The sequence below is a fragment of the Manacus candei genome, unplaced genomic scaffold (genome assembly GCF_025592945.1).
Source record: "Manacus candei isolate 608988 ecotype Guabito, Panama unplaced genomic scaffold, ASM2559294v1 h1tg000037l, whole genome shotgun sequence".
NCBI classification, from domain to species: Eukaryota; Metazoa; Chordata; class Aves; order Passeriformes; family Pipridae; genus Manacus; species Manacus candei.
In genome coordinates, this window is record NW_026138085.1 from 11,822,274 (window position 1) to 11,837,550 (window position 15,277).

The window sequence follows — 15,277 nt, forward strand, 5'->3', positions numbered from 1 at the left end:
GCGCGCGGCGGGCCGGGGCGGGGCTGGGGGAGAGAGGAAACGTTACGGCGCGCGGCCGCGCCGCCCGCACTGCGCATGCGCAGAGCGCTGGGAGAGCAGTGTTTCTCTTCCCCGTCCCCCCCCTGCGGTGCCGGGAATGGGCTCAACCGGGCTCTCAGCGCTGCGCGCGGCGGGCGCGTCCAAAGCCCGCGGGCGGGGGGAAGGACGAGGGGTGAGGGAGCCGGGAGCCTCCGCTTCCTGGGGGAACAGGCGCCATCGCGCCCGGCGGGACCGGATGGGCTCCCAGCATGGGGAGCCCCAGCGCCCCGACCCCTCGGGACACGGGCTGCGCCGGGCCTTGGCTGAGCGTCCCCGGAAGGATCAGCGGCCGCCCCTCCCTCACCACAGGGGAGGTGAGGGGGTCCCCGGGTCGGGGCCAGGCCCGAGGGCGCGCAGGGTGGCGGAGCGGGATAAGGGTTCATTTTCCGAGGCCCAGAGTGCAAACCACCGCTGTCCCGGCCCTACGGTGCAGTGCGTATCGAGCTCATTAGTTGAGGAAATTCTGCTGCTTCCTGCAGGAGCGTAGAAGTCTTACAAGTCCCTGCTACACCTGCAGACTTTTAGTCTTGCTTCTGCTGTTCCGGGAATGGAATTTCAATTAAGTTAGCAACAGAAGGTTCTACCTGGTGAAGCAGTATAAGCGAACCGTTTGTGGAACGCGGCCGCCAACACTTTTGCGGGCTGATGCTGATGGCAGAGAGGCAATTTACTTGGAAGCTTGTCTACTAATTAAGCTTGGATAGTATTTCCTTTAGACTGCCTGCCTTCTGGACAGGGTTGCATCCATTATAAAATAAATATATGTGTGTGTGTGTATATATATATATATTTACATGCATTCTAGTACTGGGTTATCTGCCCACCATTTGGGAGTCTTTCTTCTCACTGAGTCTCAGCTACTTGCCCACCCATTTCGATCAAAGTATCTGGAAAACCGATTCATGGGCTCTTTCCCACTTCATAGTTCAGTGTCTCAGTTTTAATGTTCATGCCTCAGCAGAAATGTAACATTTAGAAGAGGGTTTTTGTGTGCTGCTCTCTGTCAAGTGACCTTGTTGCTGTCAACATCTTATGACATGCCATTATTTCATGTTATTTTGAGTCGAAGTTTATCTTCATAGATGATAGTTACCATTTTGCCTTAGCTCTGCAGTCTCTGGCATTGAGTATCTTATCTATTATGCAATATGCTACATGGGCAGAAAGTAATCACCTTTCTGCCCGTGGTCACTTGAGTTTGGGATTTCATGCTAGAAAACATGTTGTTAGCAGGGTGAATTCCCCAGGTTGGATTACAGCACTCTGTGCATAGATCTTTTTTTTTATTCCCTAAAGAATTCAGAGTTAAATACACATACATATTTTTCTTGCTCATAGACCCAGCACTCGAAGGTATGTTGAATCCAGGGGAAAAGGGAGGATGCATCTTCTCAGGACACTGTAAATATCTGTGCCTTGGTACTCTCACAAAAATGTGTTGCAGGCAATAATTGCCTGTGATAAATTACACTTGCAGTGTTTAAATATTCCCATGTAAAAAAAGGCTGTTGAAGGATGTTTGCAAGCACTGGTGGGGAGTGCTGGTGACATATTTTGCTGAGGGAGATCAGAATTTGTTTCTCCAAGCATGGCTGATTTTGATCATTGCTAATAAAGATGAAGAATAGCTGGAAAAGGCACCTTCCTCTTTAAAAAAGTCCCATGGTTTTTGTACTTGGAAGTTACCATGCTCCAGGTTCAGCAGTCCAAGGAGTCCTTACACCCTCTGGTTCTGTTAAGACCAGAGTACAAAAAACAGTTTGTGTGTGTAGGGCTACATTATAAAGTGGAATAAAGGGCTTTAGCTCAACATTTTCATGTTGGGCAGCTGGAGCTGCATGTCCTGGATCATGCTCTGTAGAAACAGTTGTTCCTTTCTTGTAGAGCTCAGTCACAGCACCACAAATGAGGAAAAAAACTTACTTATGGAAATCCTAAAATTTTACATTTTTCTAACTGTTCTGTGGTTCCACAGATGCTTCCAAAGCCACCACTGCAGTAGTAGGTGGTGACCACGTGTGCCCTAGGAGATGGTTAGAAATCTGGTTCAGAACACAGGGAATTAGGGAGTAGGTGAGGCATGCCAAGGTCAGATTCCTCTTCAGTGTTAGAGGAACTATCAGAGTGGGCTCGTGCAAGCCTGAAATGTACTTCAGAGATTTTCTCCTGATACTCTTTTCAAACAGTGAAACAACCAGTGACTATCAAAAAAACTGTGGAGAGAAGAAATCAGACTTCTTGCATTCCTCAGCAAAGATTGCACCAGCCTTGGAGTGTCTGTGGTGGAGACACCAGTGCAGGGCACAGGGCAGCCAGCAGAGAAGCAGCTGATTAGTGACATGTGCTAGACACAAGTTGCAGCAGAAGATAAATGACATTTACATCCCTATGATGTAATGTCATGAGCTGTCACATCCCTGATGTGCTGAGCTGTCTGTTCCTATGGGTATGAATATTTCAGAGATCACCCATGTTGGAATTGAGCAGTGGTTACAAAGGAACACTGAGGTCTTTGAAATTCACTGTTTTATCAGCTGCTTTTGGCTGTTGGATGGACAATCCTCCCACTGCAATCTCAAGTCCAAACAAAGATGGGCTCAGGACATCATCCATGTGGCATCCCCCTCTTGAAATGCCCATTTCCACTTCCTCCTCTGCATGTGAGTACATAGTTTGAAGGAATCACATTCCTCCCTGTTGAGTCTGCTGTCTTTGATAAATAACAATTAGTAGCAGTAGCTAAGAATTACAAATTCCTACTATGGAGCAGTTGGAATTAGTCAAGAGAAAGTGTCAACAGCAACAGTAACGCTGTTAAATTCTAGTCACGCTTGCAGCCCTCCACAGCTCCAGCTCTGCTGGTGTGAGAGGTTGCTTCACCTGAGAGTGGCCATACAAGGCTAACTGTGAGGGAGAGGTGATATTCCTTGTTTTTCCTCATGTGAAAAAATAAGTCTGGAAAGTTATGATAATAACACTCAGTTCTCAGAGCTTAGTTTGTAATAAGGCACTATATATTGGGTAAGTAACAGATTGGGGCCACATTTGCATAATAAAGACCAATACTACTGTAAATTACATCTTGCTCTCTGCAATACCATAATTACAGACTTTATGGTCTGTAAACATCATGTTCAAAGACAACTAAGCCCAAGCACGTGCTAACCTATATGCATCTTCTTCCTCATGGAACCACTGCCTGTGACTGGTTGAGGACACTGTGTAACAACAGCGTTGGTGTAATTTATAGACCTAGTACAGCAGAATGAAAACTGGACTGCTGTTTTTTTGCCAGATTGCACAGTAGCCCTTATTGCTTTTAACAAATACACCTCTGACCCATTCAGTTGTACTCACTCTAGCTATTTTGTGCTCAAAACATGAGTTGCTGAATTATAAAAACTACTTATCCTTAGGGCGTTGGTGGCTCTTTTATTCTCAGGTACTGTGACGAACTCTTGATGAAAAATTCTTACCTGCAGAGATGCATTGCACATGCTTAACTGAGTAACAGCACATAGGCACGGGGAACACTGCCAGCACTAACAGTGAGTGACATGGCACTGGCTTCACATGACTTGTCTGGGAGGGGACAGCCGGCTCTGCTTGGAAACACACCCCTGTTGCCTTTGCCTAAACCCTCATAAAGTTTCCACAGCAGTAGTGAAAGGTGAAGAGTTGAAGTCTGGGCTCTGAATAGACACAAAGGACCTCTCCTAGGCTACCATCAGCAGGAGGTGAGCGAAGAATGGGCAGCCAGAGTTCAAGGGTGTAGGAGCTTGAAAAGATATGATAGAAACTTTGAGGAAGTCATTAAAAGGCAGTGCCGTGTGTCTGTGTGAAGTCCATTGTGAGCTTTTCTAGGAACGGTGGTTGCCCTCAGACCCGTGCAGGGCTTGGTAGGACATCAAACAACGTCTGGTCCTGTGTCTGTCCACAGAGCTTCGTGGATATGCAACTGCTCAGGTGACCAGGTGAGTGGTCCTGTGTTTTTGTTTCTATATGTTCTGTACTTTCATGAATAGTTACAGCCTTTTTTCTCCCAGGAGCAGCTTTCCACTGTCTGTGCACTATAAAGGTTGATTCCAGGGAATTAAGGTCTACAACAGAAGGTTTAAGCAGGAAGGCAGAAGGAATACCATGGTGGGCAGCCAGTCACTCAGCTGCACCCTCTGTGCAGGACTGTCTGGCTGCTGTCAGAAGGGTGCAGTGCAATGGGTACAGTGCAGGGGGAATGGCACCTGTGGTGCCTCATCTTGGGCACCAGAAATCTAAGGGGACAGCAGAGATGGGGCTGTCTGCCCCATAATGATGCACATGTTAAAACAATTGTAAAAAATATGGCAGTTCTTTCCTTTTCAGATTAAACTGAGCATTGTAAAACATGGCTTAGACAAACTAACCTATCCTGGTACCTGAAGTGGAAAATTTGCTGAAAACAGATCTGTGACTTAATGAACACTTGTTGGACAAATGAAGTTATACATGGAAATAATAATTTAAAAAATGTATTAGAATTCTTTTTTGACTAGTGTATGTATCCCCTTTAATGCCAAGAGACTGACTGGAAAATCAATTACTCTTACTTCAAGGTTGAGAATTTGATCTGGATCAATTTTTGTGTTAACTAATATGAAATAACTGAAAAGGAACTCTTTTTTTTCTTACACAGCTCTAGTTCTAGCTGATATTTGGAAATAGCTGCAGGCAGCTGAGAGCTTCACTGGTTGATTCGGGGATGTAAAACATGCCAACATGAGAGCAGTGCCAAGCAGTTGAATGGCTTTTTTGTTTGCTGAAACAGCCATGGTTACATGAATGGTTTTTTAATGTATTTGGTTTATCCTGAATCAGGAGAGACATTACCCAACACTAAAAAGAGTAGGTAATTAGATGTTGGGGAAAACCTCATCCATCCAAATTTATCTTGGTTTAGTGTAAATAATGTAAAGTTTTATCCTGAAATGTGGCTTACTAGAGGTTGCATATTGCATTTTACACATTAATAAGTGTTGCACATTACTGTTTTCAGCTCCCTGCTGGATGGTTGTAAAGATAGGGATGTGCACAGCCAAAGGGCAAATAATAGGAGTTATAACAAGGCAAATTCTGAGGGGAAAAAAATCACAGTGAAGGTTGCCAAATGCTGGAACAGATTTCCTGGAGAAGCTGTGGAATCTCCCTCCCTGCAGACACTCAACTGTTGAAGGCTCTGAACAACCTGTTAAGAAAGCTGGAATGGAACAAAGCCTCAAAAATAAATGGATTATTCAAGCCTGACATATTTCAAGTATTAGTGGTGTTTTCTTGGAGGCAGTGGGCACACCTGCCCTGAGAGGACCTCTGTGACAAGATGGGCATATAATGCATGTTATGTAACAGATGTGATCAGAAGGTCTTGTAAAAACTATGATAAGATCAATTTAAATTTATCCTTGTGGCAAGGATTATTCATGCTGTTGTGTTCAGGCCAGCAGGTTATTTATGATTGTTTCTTACGGGTATTCTTCATCAACTATCTTAGAATCCAACTATATTTTATCAATAAAATTGTGGTTGGCAAACAACATATAAGAGGAGAAGAGGATTGGCCCTGGCAGCTCACAGAGTCCAGTAGTGAGGAGCTCTAGGTCTGGGGAAAGACAAGAAGCCCTGGACACTGTGAGCTCCCTAATGCATTCTCATTTTAAGCAATAGCATCTTAGGGCACTTCTCACACTACCTTTTTTGGCCAAGGGAGACAAAGTGAACTTGGGTTTGGGGTTTTTTAAGACTGCTACCAAAAGATGGCATTTCCCATAGGAGTACATCCAACCCTGGTATTGAAATAGGGGTTGGGAGTTGAGCTCATGGTTTCCAGTTTCAAATCACTTTTTGCCTAGTTTTTCTTTTTTCCTTCTCAAAACTGTTTAACATTAGTTTCTTCCACTGAAGTGTGTGGTGGGCTGTTCTTGTCCTTTTCTGTCCATGAGTAAGCAGGAAGGAGGTGTCTTAATTTTTCTATCTCATGCCCTTTAGCCTGCATACTAATACGTAATGTAGAGAAACAGAGCTGGAAACACCTGTAAATAAACAGACTTATATTTGCAAGAACCCAGAAGGCTATAATTTCAAAGGGAAACTATAACCTTCTGGCTAATAAGGGGACTTCTTTTTGGCAGTGTATTCCTCCTTTCTGAGTCGCTGCAAGAAGAGTACTCCTAAGAGGCTTCCCTCCATCATAAAGGTAATAGAATATCATCTTCCTAATGGGTAATTTTCCAAGTGTTTGTGCCTTAGACAGGTGCCTTTAAACCTCTCTGTGCTTTCCTTTGTACCTTAGGTAACATGTTTTGCCTGTGCTTGAATATTCTGCTGAGTATGAAAAGCAAAATGGATTAAATTCCTCAATCCTCAGTAATCTGGCTGTTGTATTATTAGAACTTGTGTGTTTGTTCTTAAAGATCATGTGAAACCAAGAAAACATTAAGGAATGTTTTGTTAACTTTTGCTAATTATATTTGATGATAAGAGCATTGCAATATAAAAACAGCTACACAATAATCCCTAGGACAGCCAGGACATGGCCTGACATAGAGAACCCTTCATGGCTGTGGCCAGTGGTGAAGGCCCAGCAGCTATTTAAACCTTGGGTCTGATTTATTTTTGAAGTTTTTTTTAACAAAATGATTAACAAATGGTCAAGCCAGAGCCAGATGCAAGGGGATTTATTATGAGGTGGCCACATGTCCATTTAGGACTTTAACCCTCTAACTGACAGTAGCAGGACTTGAAGCAAAGATGATTTTATCAGTTACCATGTTCTTAGGCTGTAATTTACAGTTTCTCTGCCACATGAGTGAAGGCTGTGTGGAGCTCTACTGTGTTAATCCTTTGTGGCACAAACTCACTTTGTTGTTCTAGGATTTTTTTTTTCATTCCTCTTAGTTTAACTGCATGTTGTTGTTATGGAAGGAAACATCCCACATCATTATTTCCTCACAGTCTGAGAAGGGCTGGAGCTGCTGCTGGGTGCACTGTATTCCTGGGTCAGATAAGGGAGGCAGATGTGCCACAACACACGTGTGCCACGAGCAAAAAGCTTTGGGTTTGGCTATCCTCCCATATTTCTTTGTCATTTTTGCATCCCTGTTAGTCTTCTGGGACACTTCTAACTCATCAGGAAATAAGGGCATTTTTCCTTCTCTAGAGCTCAGCTTTGCTCGATGGTCAACATGAAGGATGGAGCAGGACAGGACAGGGCACACAGAGTAAATATTTTACACTTTTGCAGCTGACTGGAAGTTGAGGGGATTTGCTGTTGCCAGCAGTGTGTTCTTTCACTCTCCAGCTGTCCAAGGTTCACTTACTTACATCACCTTTTATTTCAGATGAAAAGAGACTCTGGATATTCCACTGTGGCTGAGCAGCAGAAGCAGGTAAAGGCTCAAGGTCATCTTTTAAGGGAAGAATTATCCAGGTGCTTTGGAAGGCTGGATGTGTTGAATCATCTTCTAAGAGAAGTGACAGACACATCCACATTCCGATCACTTTAGTACAATTAGGAGCTCATCTCTTATCACTACAGCAGCATTTCCCCTGTGTTTTTCCCCTTCCAGTGGACTGCAGCTACAGCAGCAAGTGAGGAAAGGCCTGTTATCTTTGTGTGGCAAGAACCCACAACACTCCCCCATAACCAGAAGCTGGACCACCTCACTGGGCCCAGACCCAGCTGATGTGCCCCAATCTCTTCACCATGCCAGCAGCAACCCTGTTCTGCACTTAAGGAATTTGCCAACTTCTACAAGCCCTTTAAGGGCAAGAAGTCAAGCAATCCATGAATTAGTTTGGAAACTACTGTGCTGGAGCTGTTGGCATGAAGAGAAACAGGGTGTTAAGTACTTGGACTTGATGAACAAGATTTTTTTTATATATATATGTAAACTTCTCTGCTTCTACAGCTCATGTAATTACATTGTGTGTGACTTGTTCATGTAATCACTTCATCACATGCAATAAAAGCACAGCCCCAAAACAAAACAGTTTCTAGCCAAAGGGCTTTTTAAATAGCTGAGGTTCTGAGCTTTACCTGCTCTATCCTTTCTCAAGGCAAGACTTGCACAGTGTGTGGTGAGTACTAGGAGTTACTAATTTTTGAAACTTTTGAGTTCTTCAGCTGGAGGATGCTAAAGCATCTGAAATCTTATTTGGTCTGACTAAAAATTTTAACACTTGTAAGACATCAGAATTTTTGTTTGGTATGTTCTTTCTTCATCCCAGGAGAAAAAGCTCAAAGCTTTTTATAGCTTTTGTAACATTTTTTTTAAAGAATAAGTGGGTGATGTTCCAGGGTCTAAAGATTAAGAAAGTCTTACTTCAGCATAACATGGAGGCAACTGGAAGCATGAAATTGCTAAGAGAGCAGATCTCCAGCCCAGGATCCAGCAGGCACTATCTGAAGCTGGAGTTGAGACTTTTGCCAGCCTGGCCTTTGCAGTTCAGTACAGCCAGTGATAACACTGGCAGCTGATAGCATTGCTATAATATAAACCTATAGGGTTCACAAACATCAAGCTGTAGGGCAAGAGTCGTGGCAATTAATTCCTCCCCAGTTGCTCACTTGATTAAAAAAAAAAAAAAAAGAAGGTGATAAGATGAAATGTTTGTTTGTTTTAATAAGGAATATTTCAGTGCTAACAAGCAAAGTTCTGTCCTGGAACAGATAAATATTGCTGACAAGTCCTGGGTCACATTTAATGTTCTGTAGCTGTTACAGAATCTGAAAGCCACGTAAAGAGAATTTTTCTATGTTGCATTACCCTAAACCACCTGCATTCAATGTTTCTCAGTGAGCTGCCTCTCTTGTTTGTCCTCTCTGACAGAAGACAAGCAGAACTGCAACTATGAATCATACTATTTCTACTCCAGTCTGTTTGTACAGCACAACACCACAGTTAAAAAACAGGAAGGACAGAGGAATGAAGAAGACAATAGCTGGTTATTATATAATATTATTTTAAAATTACATTGATTTTTTTAAAAACATCCTGTAGATAAATATAATTCATATTCACTCAGGAAAAACCAAACTAAGATTGCTGAACTCCAGAACCAATTGAAACTTGGGCCACTCTAAAAGACAGATGATTAATTACAAATTTGTCATATATTTGCTAAATATATTCTTGGTTTTGAATATTTAAATATATTCTTGGTTTTGAATATTTAAATATTCAAATATTGAATGCTGCTTTTTGAATATACTTATTCCTAGAATCAAAAGGTCTCACTGGTAATTTTCTGAGTCTTGCAGTTGCTCTGTACAGTTAAAATCCTTACTGTGATAAAAAGTCCTGCTAACATTAGAGCTGCCCGCAGGAATATTTCCTCAGAAGATAACATTTCTGTGGCTGAGAGCAGGGATTTATAGAACTTTGTACTTGTGAGAAGCTGAGTGTTTTAGCTCCCTGTTGATGTGCAGTTGTTTTATACAGATGGCACATGATACCTGCTGGCCAAGTTGTACTCTCAGCACGGGAGCTGAGTTGTACCTGTGATGGCCTAAAGGCACAGCAAAGTGAATTACAAAAGGAAAGGTGTTAAAGCTCTGTTATACTTGGGGAAAAAAGGCAAGTTTCTGGGCATGTGGGCAATGGGCTTCACAAAGGGTCTTCAAAACAAAAAGGGATGTTGAGAGGAGAGGTTCTGGATTAACTGGAGCTGTTAACCAAGTCATGTGAGCACAGCAGTTCTTGACTATTTTGGGTGGGAAAAAGCATACTGTATCCTGGGAGGGAGAAAATACTGAAGGAGGGAGGTGCTGAAGTGGAGCACCACTCCTTACCCCCAGGTGTTCTTTTCCCACTGCTCCGAGTTATCCAGAAGCTCCTTGTATTATAGCCCTCCAGGTACTGAGCAGCATCCAAATAAAAACAGAGAGGGAAAAATCAGTGGTCCTTTCTCTCCCTTTGGTTATTCCAGAGAAATTCCACATCAGTGACACGTCAGGTCTCTGTAAGCATGGCAGATGGATGTGTGTGTACTCCCCCCTCAATTACACACAATATCCCATAACAGCTTTGTTACTGTGTTCTTTAGAGTGTGTATGAAACAAAACAGGCCATCACAGGACTGCCTTTACCATTGCAAATACCAAAAATGCCAGGGCAGGCCTCAGCAGCACGTGCTTTCTCTTTTTGATTCTCACAGGAAGAGAAGCTCTGGGATGCCTTGAAGATCAGTGCCTATGCCTTCAGTACAGGCCTGCTCACGTTCACTGCCTTAGTGAACTTTGTTTCTTGGTAAGATTGTTCAAACAAAGTGGCTTGAGGGTAAACTTTTCTGTGAAAAGGGGAAAAAAGTGGATGACAAGAAGATGGGCAACCAAGAACTCTTATTTCCACAGGTTTATGCAGGATATAACTTTAGGCAATTTCTGGCAAACAACATGGCTGAAGTTCTACAACTTCTTTGAGGGAGATGAGTGGACAATCTTCCTCCTTGGTGAGTTTTAACAACACTCCTCTGTAGGAGAAATCATCCATGTACTGTATGTAAAAGGGGTTCATGGACCTGCCAAACTCACTAATCCCACAGAAAAGCACTGGCTTGGAAGCCAGAGGCAGCTGATGTTGTGCATGTTCTGCCTTTGAATGGGGTCACCATTAGACCCCCTGTACAGATTAAAAATCTGATTTTTCTGCTGCTGAAATGGCTTCCCTGCGAAGATACTTTGCTCCTGTGAGAACTGAATGACTCAGCAGAACTGATTACTAAAAATTTAAGTACAATTAATGGATTTTACTCTTGCTCTAGTACCTGTAAAACTCTTCTCTGTGATTAACAGCTGGTGAACAGAACTTATAGGGACCTTGCAAGGTTCTAGGGATCAACTCAACGTTATACTACTTGTATTTAAAAGTAACCCAGAACAGAGAGGCCTTTTCTTAGCCTCAGTTTTCTCAAGTTTCAACCTGTGAGACATTTGTCCTCTCTAACCTCCTCCCCATTCTTTAGATCTTACCTGGATGTCAAAACTTACCTATATTCCATTTTAAAGCATCTCAGGGCAGGTCTTGGCACGTCTGAGTTCCAGCAAGGTCCTCTGGATACTATGCCAGTGTATTTTGTTTCTGATTTATTCATAGCTCTCAATTCATTCACACATCTCTGCCCTCTCCTCATGCCACAGGGGCTGCATTGATGCCTGCACTTGCTTTCTGGGGCTTCAATGGAATCCTTATGGTGGCTGATATAACAGGAAAGCCAACTTTCATTACTCGCTATCGCATTCAGCTGGGCAAGAATGATCCTGTAAGTACTTCCCACTCTGCCTCTTCTGCTGGCTAAACACTTTCTGCAGTCTCTTAGGCCAGGAATGGGGAGAAGAACCTGTTATGCTTTTCTCTTGCAACCAGGTAGGATTCCAGGAGAATCAAGCCAAGTCTTGTATATCCACTGCAGAGAGGAAGGCAGATCCTATAATCAGGTTACTGATCAGATCTGGATTGACAGCTTGTTAAAAAGTTGGTCCCAAAATGAACTGCCTATAAATCTAAAAGCTTTTTATCCTTCCAACTAAAGCTGCATCACTTCTTACTTTGCCTCAAGTCCTGACTTCTCTTTTGCAGGTGGACACAAAGAAGCTGTGCCAAGCCATCTACACAGCACTGGGTAATCAGTTCTTTGTCTCCTTGCCTATGCTTGTGGCCATGTTCCATGTCATGAAATGGTGGGGCAACACCTTCAGCAAGGAATTACCCACTTTCCAGTGGTTTCTTGTGGAGCTAAGCATCTTCATCATAATAGAGGAAATTCTCTTCTATTATACACACAGGTGACTGACCACAGGGACAGGACTCTGATTCTCCTCCATGCCTTTAAGCTTATACTCATCTCCTACAACAGCAATAATCCTAGTCCCCCTCTTCCACCAGCCTAGTATTTATATGGGAAAGCTTACAGGTCCTGAAATGCACCCTTACAACATGAGGCTTTGGTGAGGCCACTACCTAGAGTAAGCAAAAATGGGTAAAATTACAAAGGTGGAACAGCTTAGAAGCTAAGGAAGAAACAAAACAGGCAGCTTTACACAAGAGCTGTGTTCTTTGAAAAGAGTGAGGCTCAGTATCCTGAAAGAAAAAAAGTCCAAAAGGTCAGTGACTGATCTCCCGTTCCCTTGTACCACACCTATGAAACAGGGCCTGGCTCCCAACACTGCAGGATTTCTAGAGGACAAAGCTAGAACAAGGAGGACAAAGGCTTACAAAAGCCCATGCAGAAGTGAGCTCAGCACTCTCAGAAATATGTAGGTTTCCCTTTTAGACAAATGCACCAAAAAAATGTAAAATCTATTTCTTACAAAGGGCCCATGGAACCAAAAATTCTGACTCTAATAGTTGGCAGTTGGAAAAGTCAAACCAGTGAAAATACAGAGTCTTCCCCTAAGCAGTACTCCCATATTTGAGCAAATGAGTCATTCAGGGACATTGATTTATAGGATTTATGTGGACTAAGTTTAACATCAGCCAGTGGACACATCAATTGAGTGAAGGCTCAGTACTACAGAGAGAGAGCATGGGAAGGCAGGAGTCCTACACTCTTATTCCCAGTTTAAATCCTTAAGTGAGAGGAGATATGAGCAAGTCCCCCACAGAAATTCTGTGTTCTGTTATTCCATGTTCCTTTCTGCAGAGCTCAAACCCTGCCTTTCTCTGTTTTCTCCTTTCTCTGTTTGCTCTGCTTAGGCTTGTTCACCACCCAGTCCTGTATAAGCACATTCACAAGAAGCACCATGAGTGGACAGCCCCCGTCGGCGTGGTCTCAATTTATGCTCACCCTGTAGAACACATAGTAAGTGGATTCTCCCATAATCACCCTCCAGTTGCTGTGTGGAGCATGATTTCCATGGGATTAGGAGAAGTGGTAAGAGAAGAGAAGCAAATGTGATCAGTGTTTGCAGGAGTGTCTCCCAGCGCTGCTCCAGCTGAGACTTCCCAGAAAACACATCCCACCTTGAAAAGATTCTACTTAGAAGTCCCATCTCCTGTTAGCAGGAGTCCTGGGCCAGAGCACCAGCTCTGAGTCTCTCTGTGTGTCATGGGCAGGACACAGTGAAGTGATGCAGATCATCACATCACTGTGTGTGTCCACAGGCCTTACCCTTTTACAGTGAGGTTTCCCAAGAGCAGCCTCAGTGTTATTCCACAGTGAAGCTGAAATTCATACCTCAGACTCCAGGATGATTTACTGGAATCATGCTGCCCTCACATCCATGGTTTGGTCTCATGTCTAACTCCTCCTACAAGCTTAGGGAGCTTGGGCTATGACTGTGGTTTGCAGTTAGTAGAACTCTGTTAGTCCCATAATTATTTTTTGGATGATTATGTAGCTTTATTAAGATGTTCACAGAGGCATCTTCCCTTTGTGCTGTTTGCACAAAACTAATGTCATGCATCACCCAAGTGACACAATTCAGCTCCTAGAGGAGGGTCTGCTTGTTGTGGAGCATTACTGAGGTGGTTTGTTCTCCTTTCCAGCTCTCCAACACGCTGCCTGTCATAACTGGCCCGATGGTCATGGGGTCTCACATTGTTTCAATCTCAGTGTGGTTCTCCCTTGCTCTCGTAACAACAAGCATTTCACACTGCGGATACCACCTGCCCTTCCTGCCATCTCCAGAGTTCCACGACTTCCACCACCTCAAGTACGTCTGGGCACTGCTCAGCTTCCCCTTCCCCTCCTGCCGGCACTCCGGCACTGCTGGTGGGCAGAGCTCCTTTCCAAGGGTCAAGTGGGTTTGCACGACTCGTGTACAGGCAGAGCAGCTCTCCAGTTCACCTGCTGAATGCTGCCAGTTCTTACAGCAGTTAAACAGATCAGGATTTCAAGGGACTCCAGCCCTGTCAAAGACAGTTCTCTGCAAGGCTCTTCCTAGAAGTTTAGAGGACATTGCATGTAATGTAAAGACAGAGCAAGGGCAAGTCACACAGGTGAAGGGAACATGCAGGAAGCCTGTCTGTTCCTCTCCCATACACTGGGATTAGAAACACTAATCAGATAACACCTTGCCCAGACAATCACAACCCTTCCTGGCAGAGATTCCCAGCCTCCTCCTATTCTGGAGAGAGCAGTTGCAGCAGGTTGTTCAGGGACACATACCTGAGCAGTGGAAGAACTGTTCCCATCTCCCAGATGTGTACCAGATTCTTCAAGTCTGCCCCTCCTACAGATCCAGCCCATGGGACAGTTCACTCGCCCCCCAAATGTTGGGCAGCACAACAAACATGGTGCCAGTTCTTATCTGTTGTTTCCTCTGAATCTTAGCTCCTGTCAGGACACAGATGATTGCAGATCCAAGATGCTCTCTGGACAGGACAGCTGTGCCAGTATCCCAGTGCTGGAAGCACAGCCACTCTGTGTCCCATGGCAGTTGAGTCTTGGGAGCACATGAAATGGTAATACAAGTGTCCAGCTGCTCCCACAGCTCAGCTGCCCAGGAGAGTTGTGGCTGCTGCTCAGTGCCACCATTTCTGGGTAACAAAGGCATCAAAGAGGGAAGCTGCACAAGTTTCACCCAGGCTTCAACAGAGCTGCCAGGGAGACTGGTGCAGGGACAGAAATCACAGACAGGTTACAGGGCTCCCAAAGGAATGGAAATACAAAAGGTGAGGTAACCTCAGTAGCTTTCTAGCGATGTTTATCTTCGTTTGGTTCTCAGGTTCAACCAGTGCTATGGAGTCCTGGGAGTGCTGGATTATCTGCATGGCACAGACAGAGTGTTCAGACAAACCAAAGCCTTCGAGAGACACAAGGTCCTCCTCGGCCTCACACCGCTCTCCGAAAGCATCCCCGAGGCACCCAAGAGGGCCGAGTGAACCAGCCCAGCAGCTCTTGTGACCAGCAGTGAGAGACAATGATTTATGCCAAATAGTATTTTAACTGGGAAACAAGTTATTGTTCACACGTAATGAGATCCGAAACTGAAGTCAAACATGCTGCTGGAAATGACTGCACATTTACTGCAAAAAACTCTTGCTCCAGAAATCTACTTTTAAGCAAAATGTAGTGGTTTGCTTCTTAATTACTTGCACTGTCCCTTGGTTCCAGCTGCCTGTGCATGAACCAGGTGTGTTCTGGGCCACGTGACTCTGGGGAGTTTTCATTAAGAATTACTGAGGTTTTGGCACCAGTTTCCACAGGCAACTCTCAGCAGCACTGA

The 15,277-nt window shown here is 44.1% G+C and overlaps 1 protein-coding gene across 5 annotated transcripts; it reads left to right on the plus strand.

The window, feature by feature from the left end:
• Positions 1-221: 221 nt before the first annotated feature.
• Positions 222-15,106, plus strand: FAXDC2 (fatty acid hydroxylase domain containing 2). Of its 5 annotated transcripts, none has more exons than XM_051794406.1 (11): positions 222-392; positions 3,923-4,052; positions 6,240-6,304; positions 7,449-7,496; positions 10,267-10,358; positions 10,463-10,560; positions 11,249-11,370; positions 11,688-11,893; positions 12,804-12,909; positions 13,596-13,762; positions 14,777-15,106. In XM_051794406.1, exons 4-11 carry the CDS (start codon positions 7,449-7,451, stop codon positions 14,931-14,933), a joined length of 996 nt encoding a protein of 331 aa, XP_051650366.1. In that variant the 5' UTR covers positions 222-392; positions 3,923-4,052; positions 6,240-6,304; the 3' UTR covers positions 14,934-15,106. The 5 variants fall into 5 exon arrangements, with proteins under 5 accessions (XP_051650366.1, XP_051650367.1, XP_051650364.1 ...); XM_051794407.1 differs by having other exon boundaries at positions 3,943-4,052; XM_051794404.1 differs by lacking the exon at positions 222-392 and adding an exon at positions 2,289-3,815.
• The last annotated feature ends 171 nt before the right edge of the window (positions 15,107-15,277 follow it).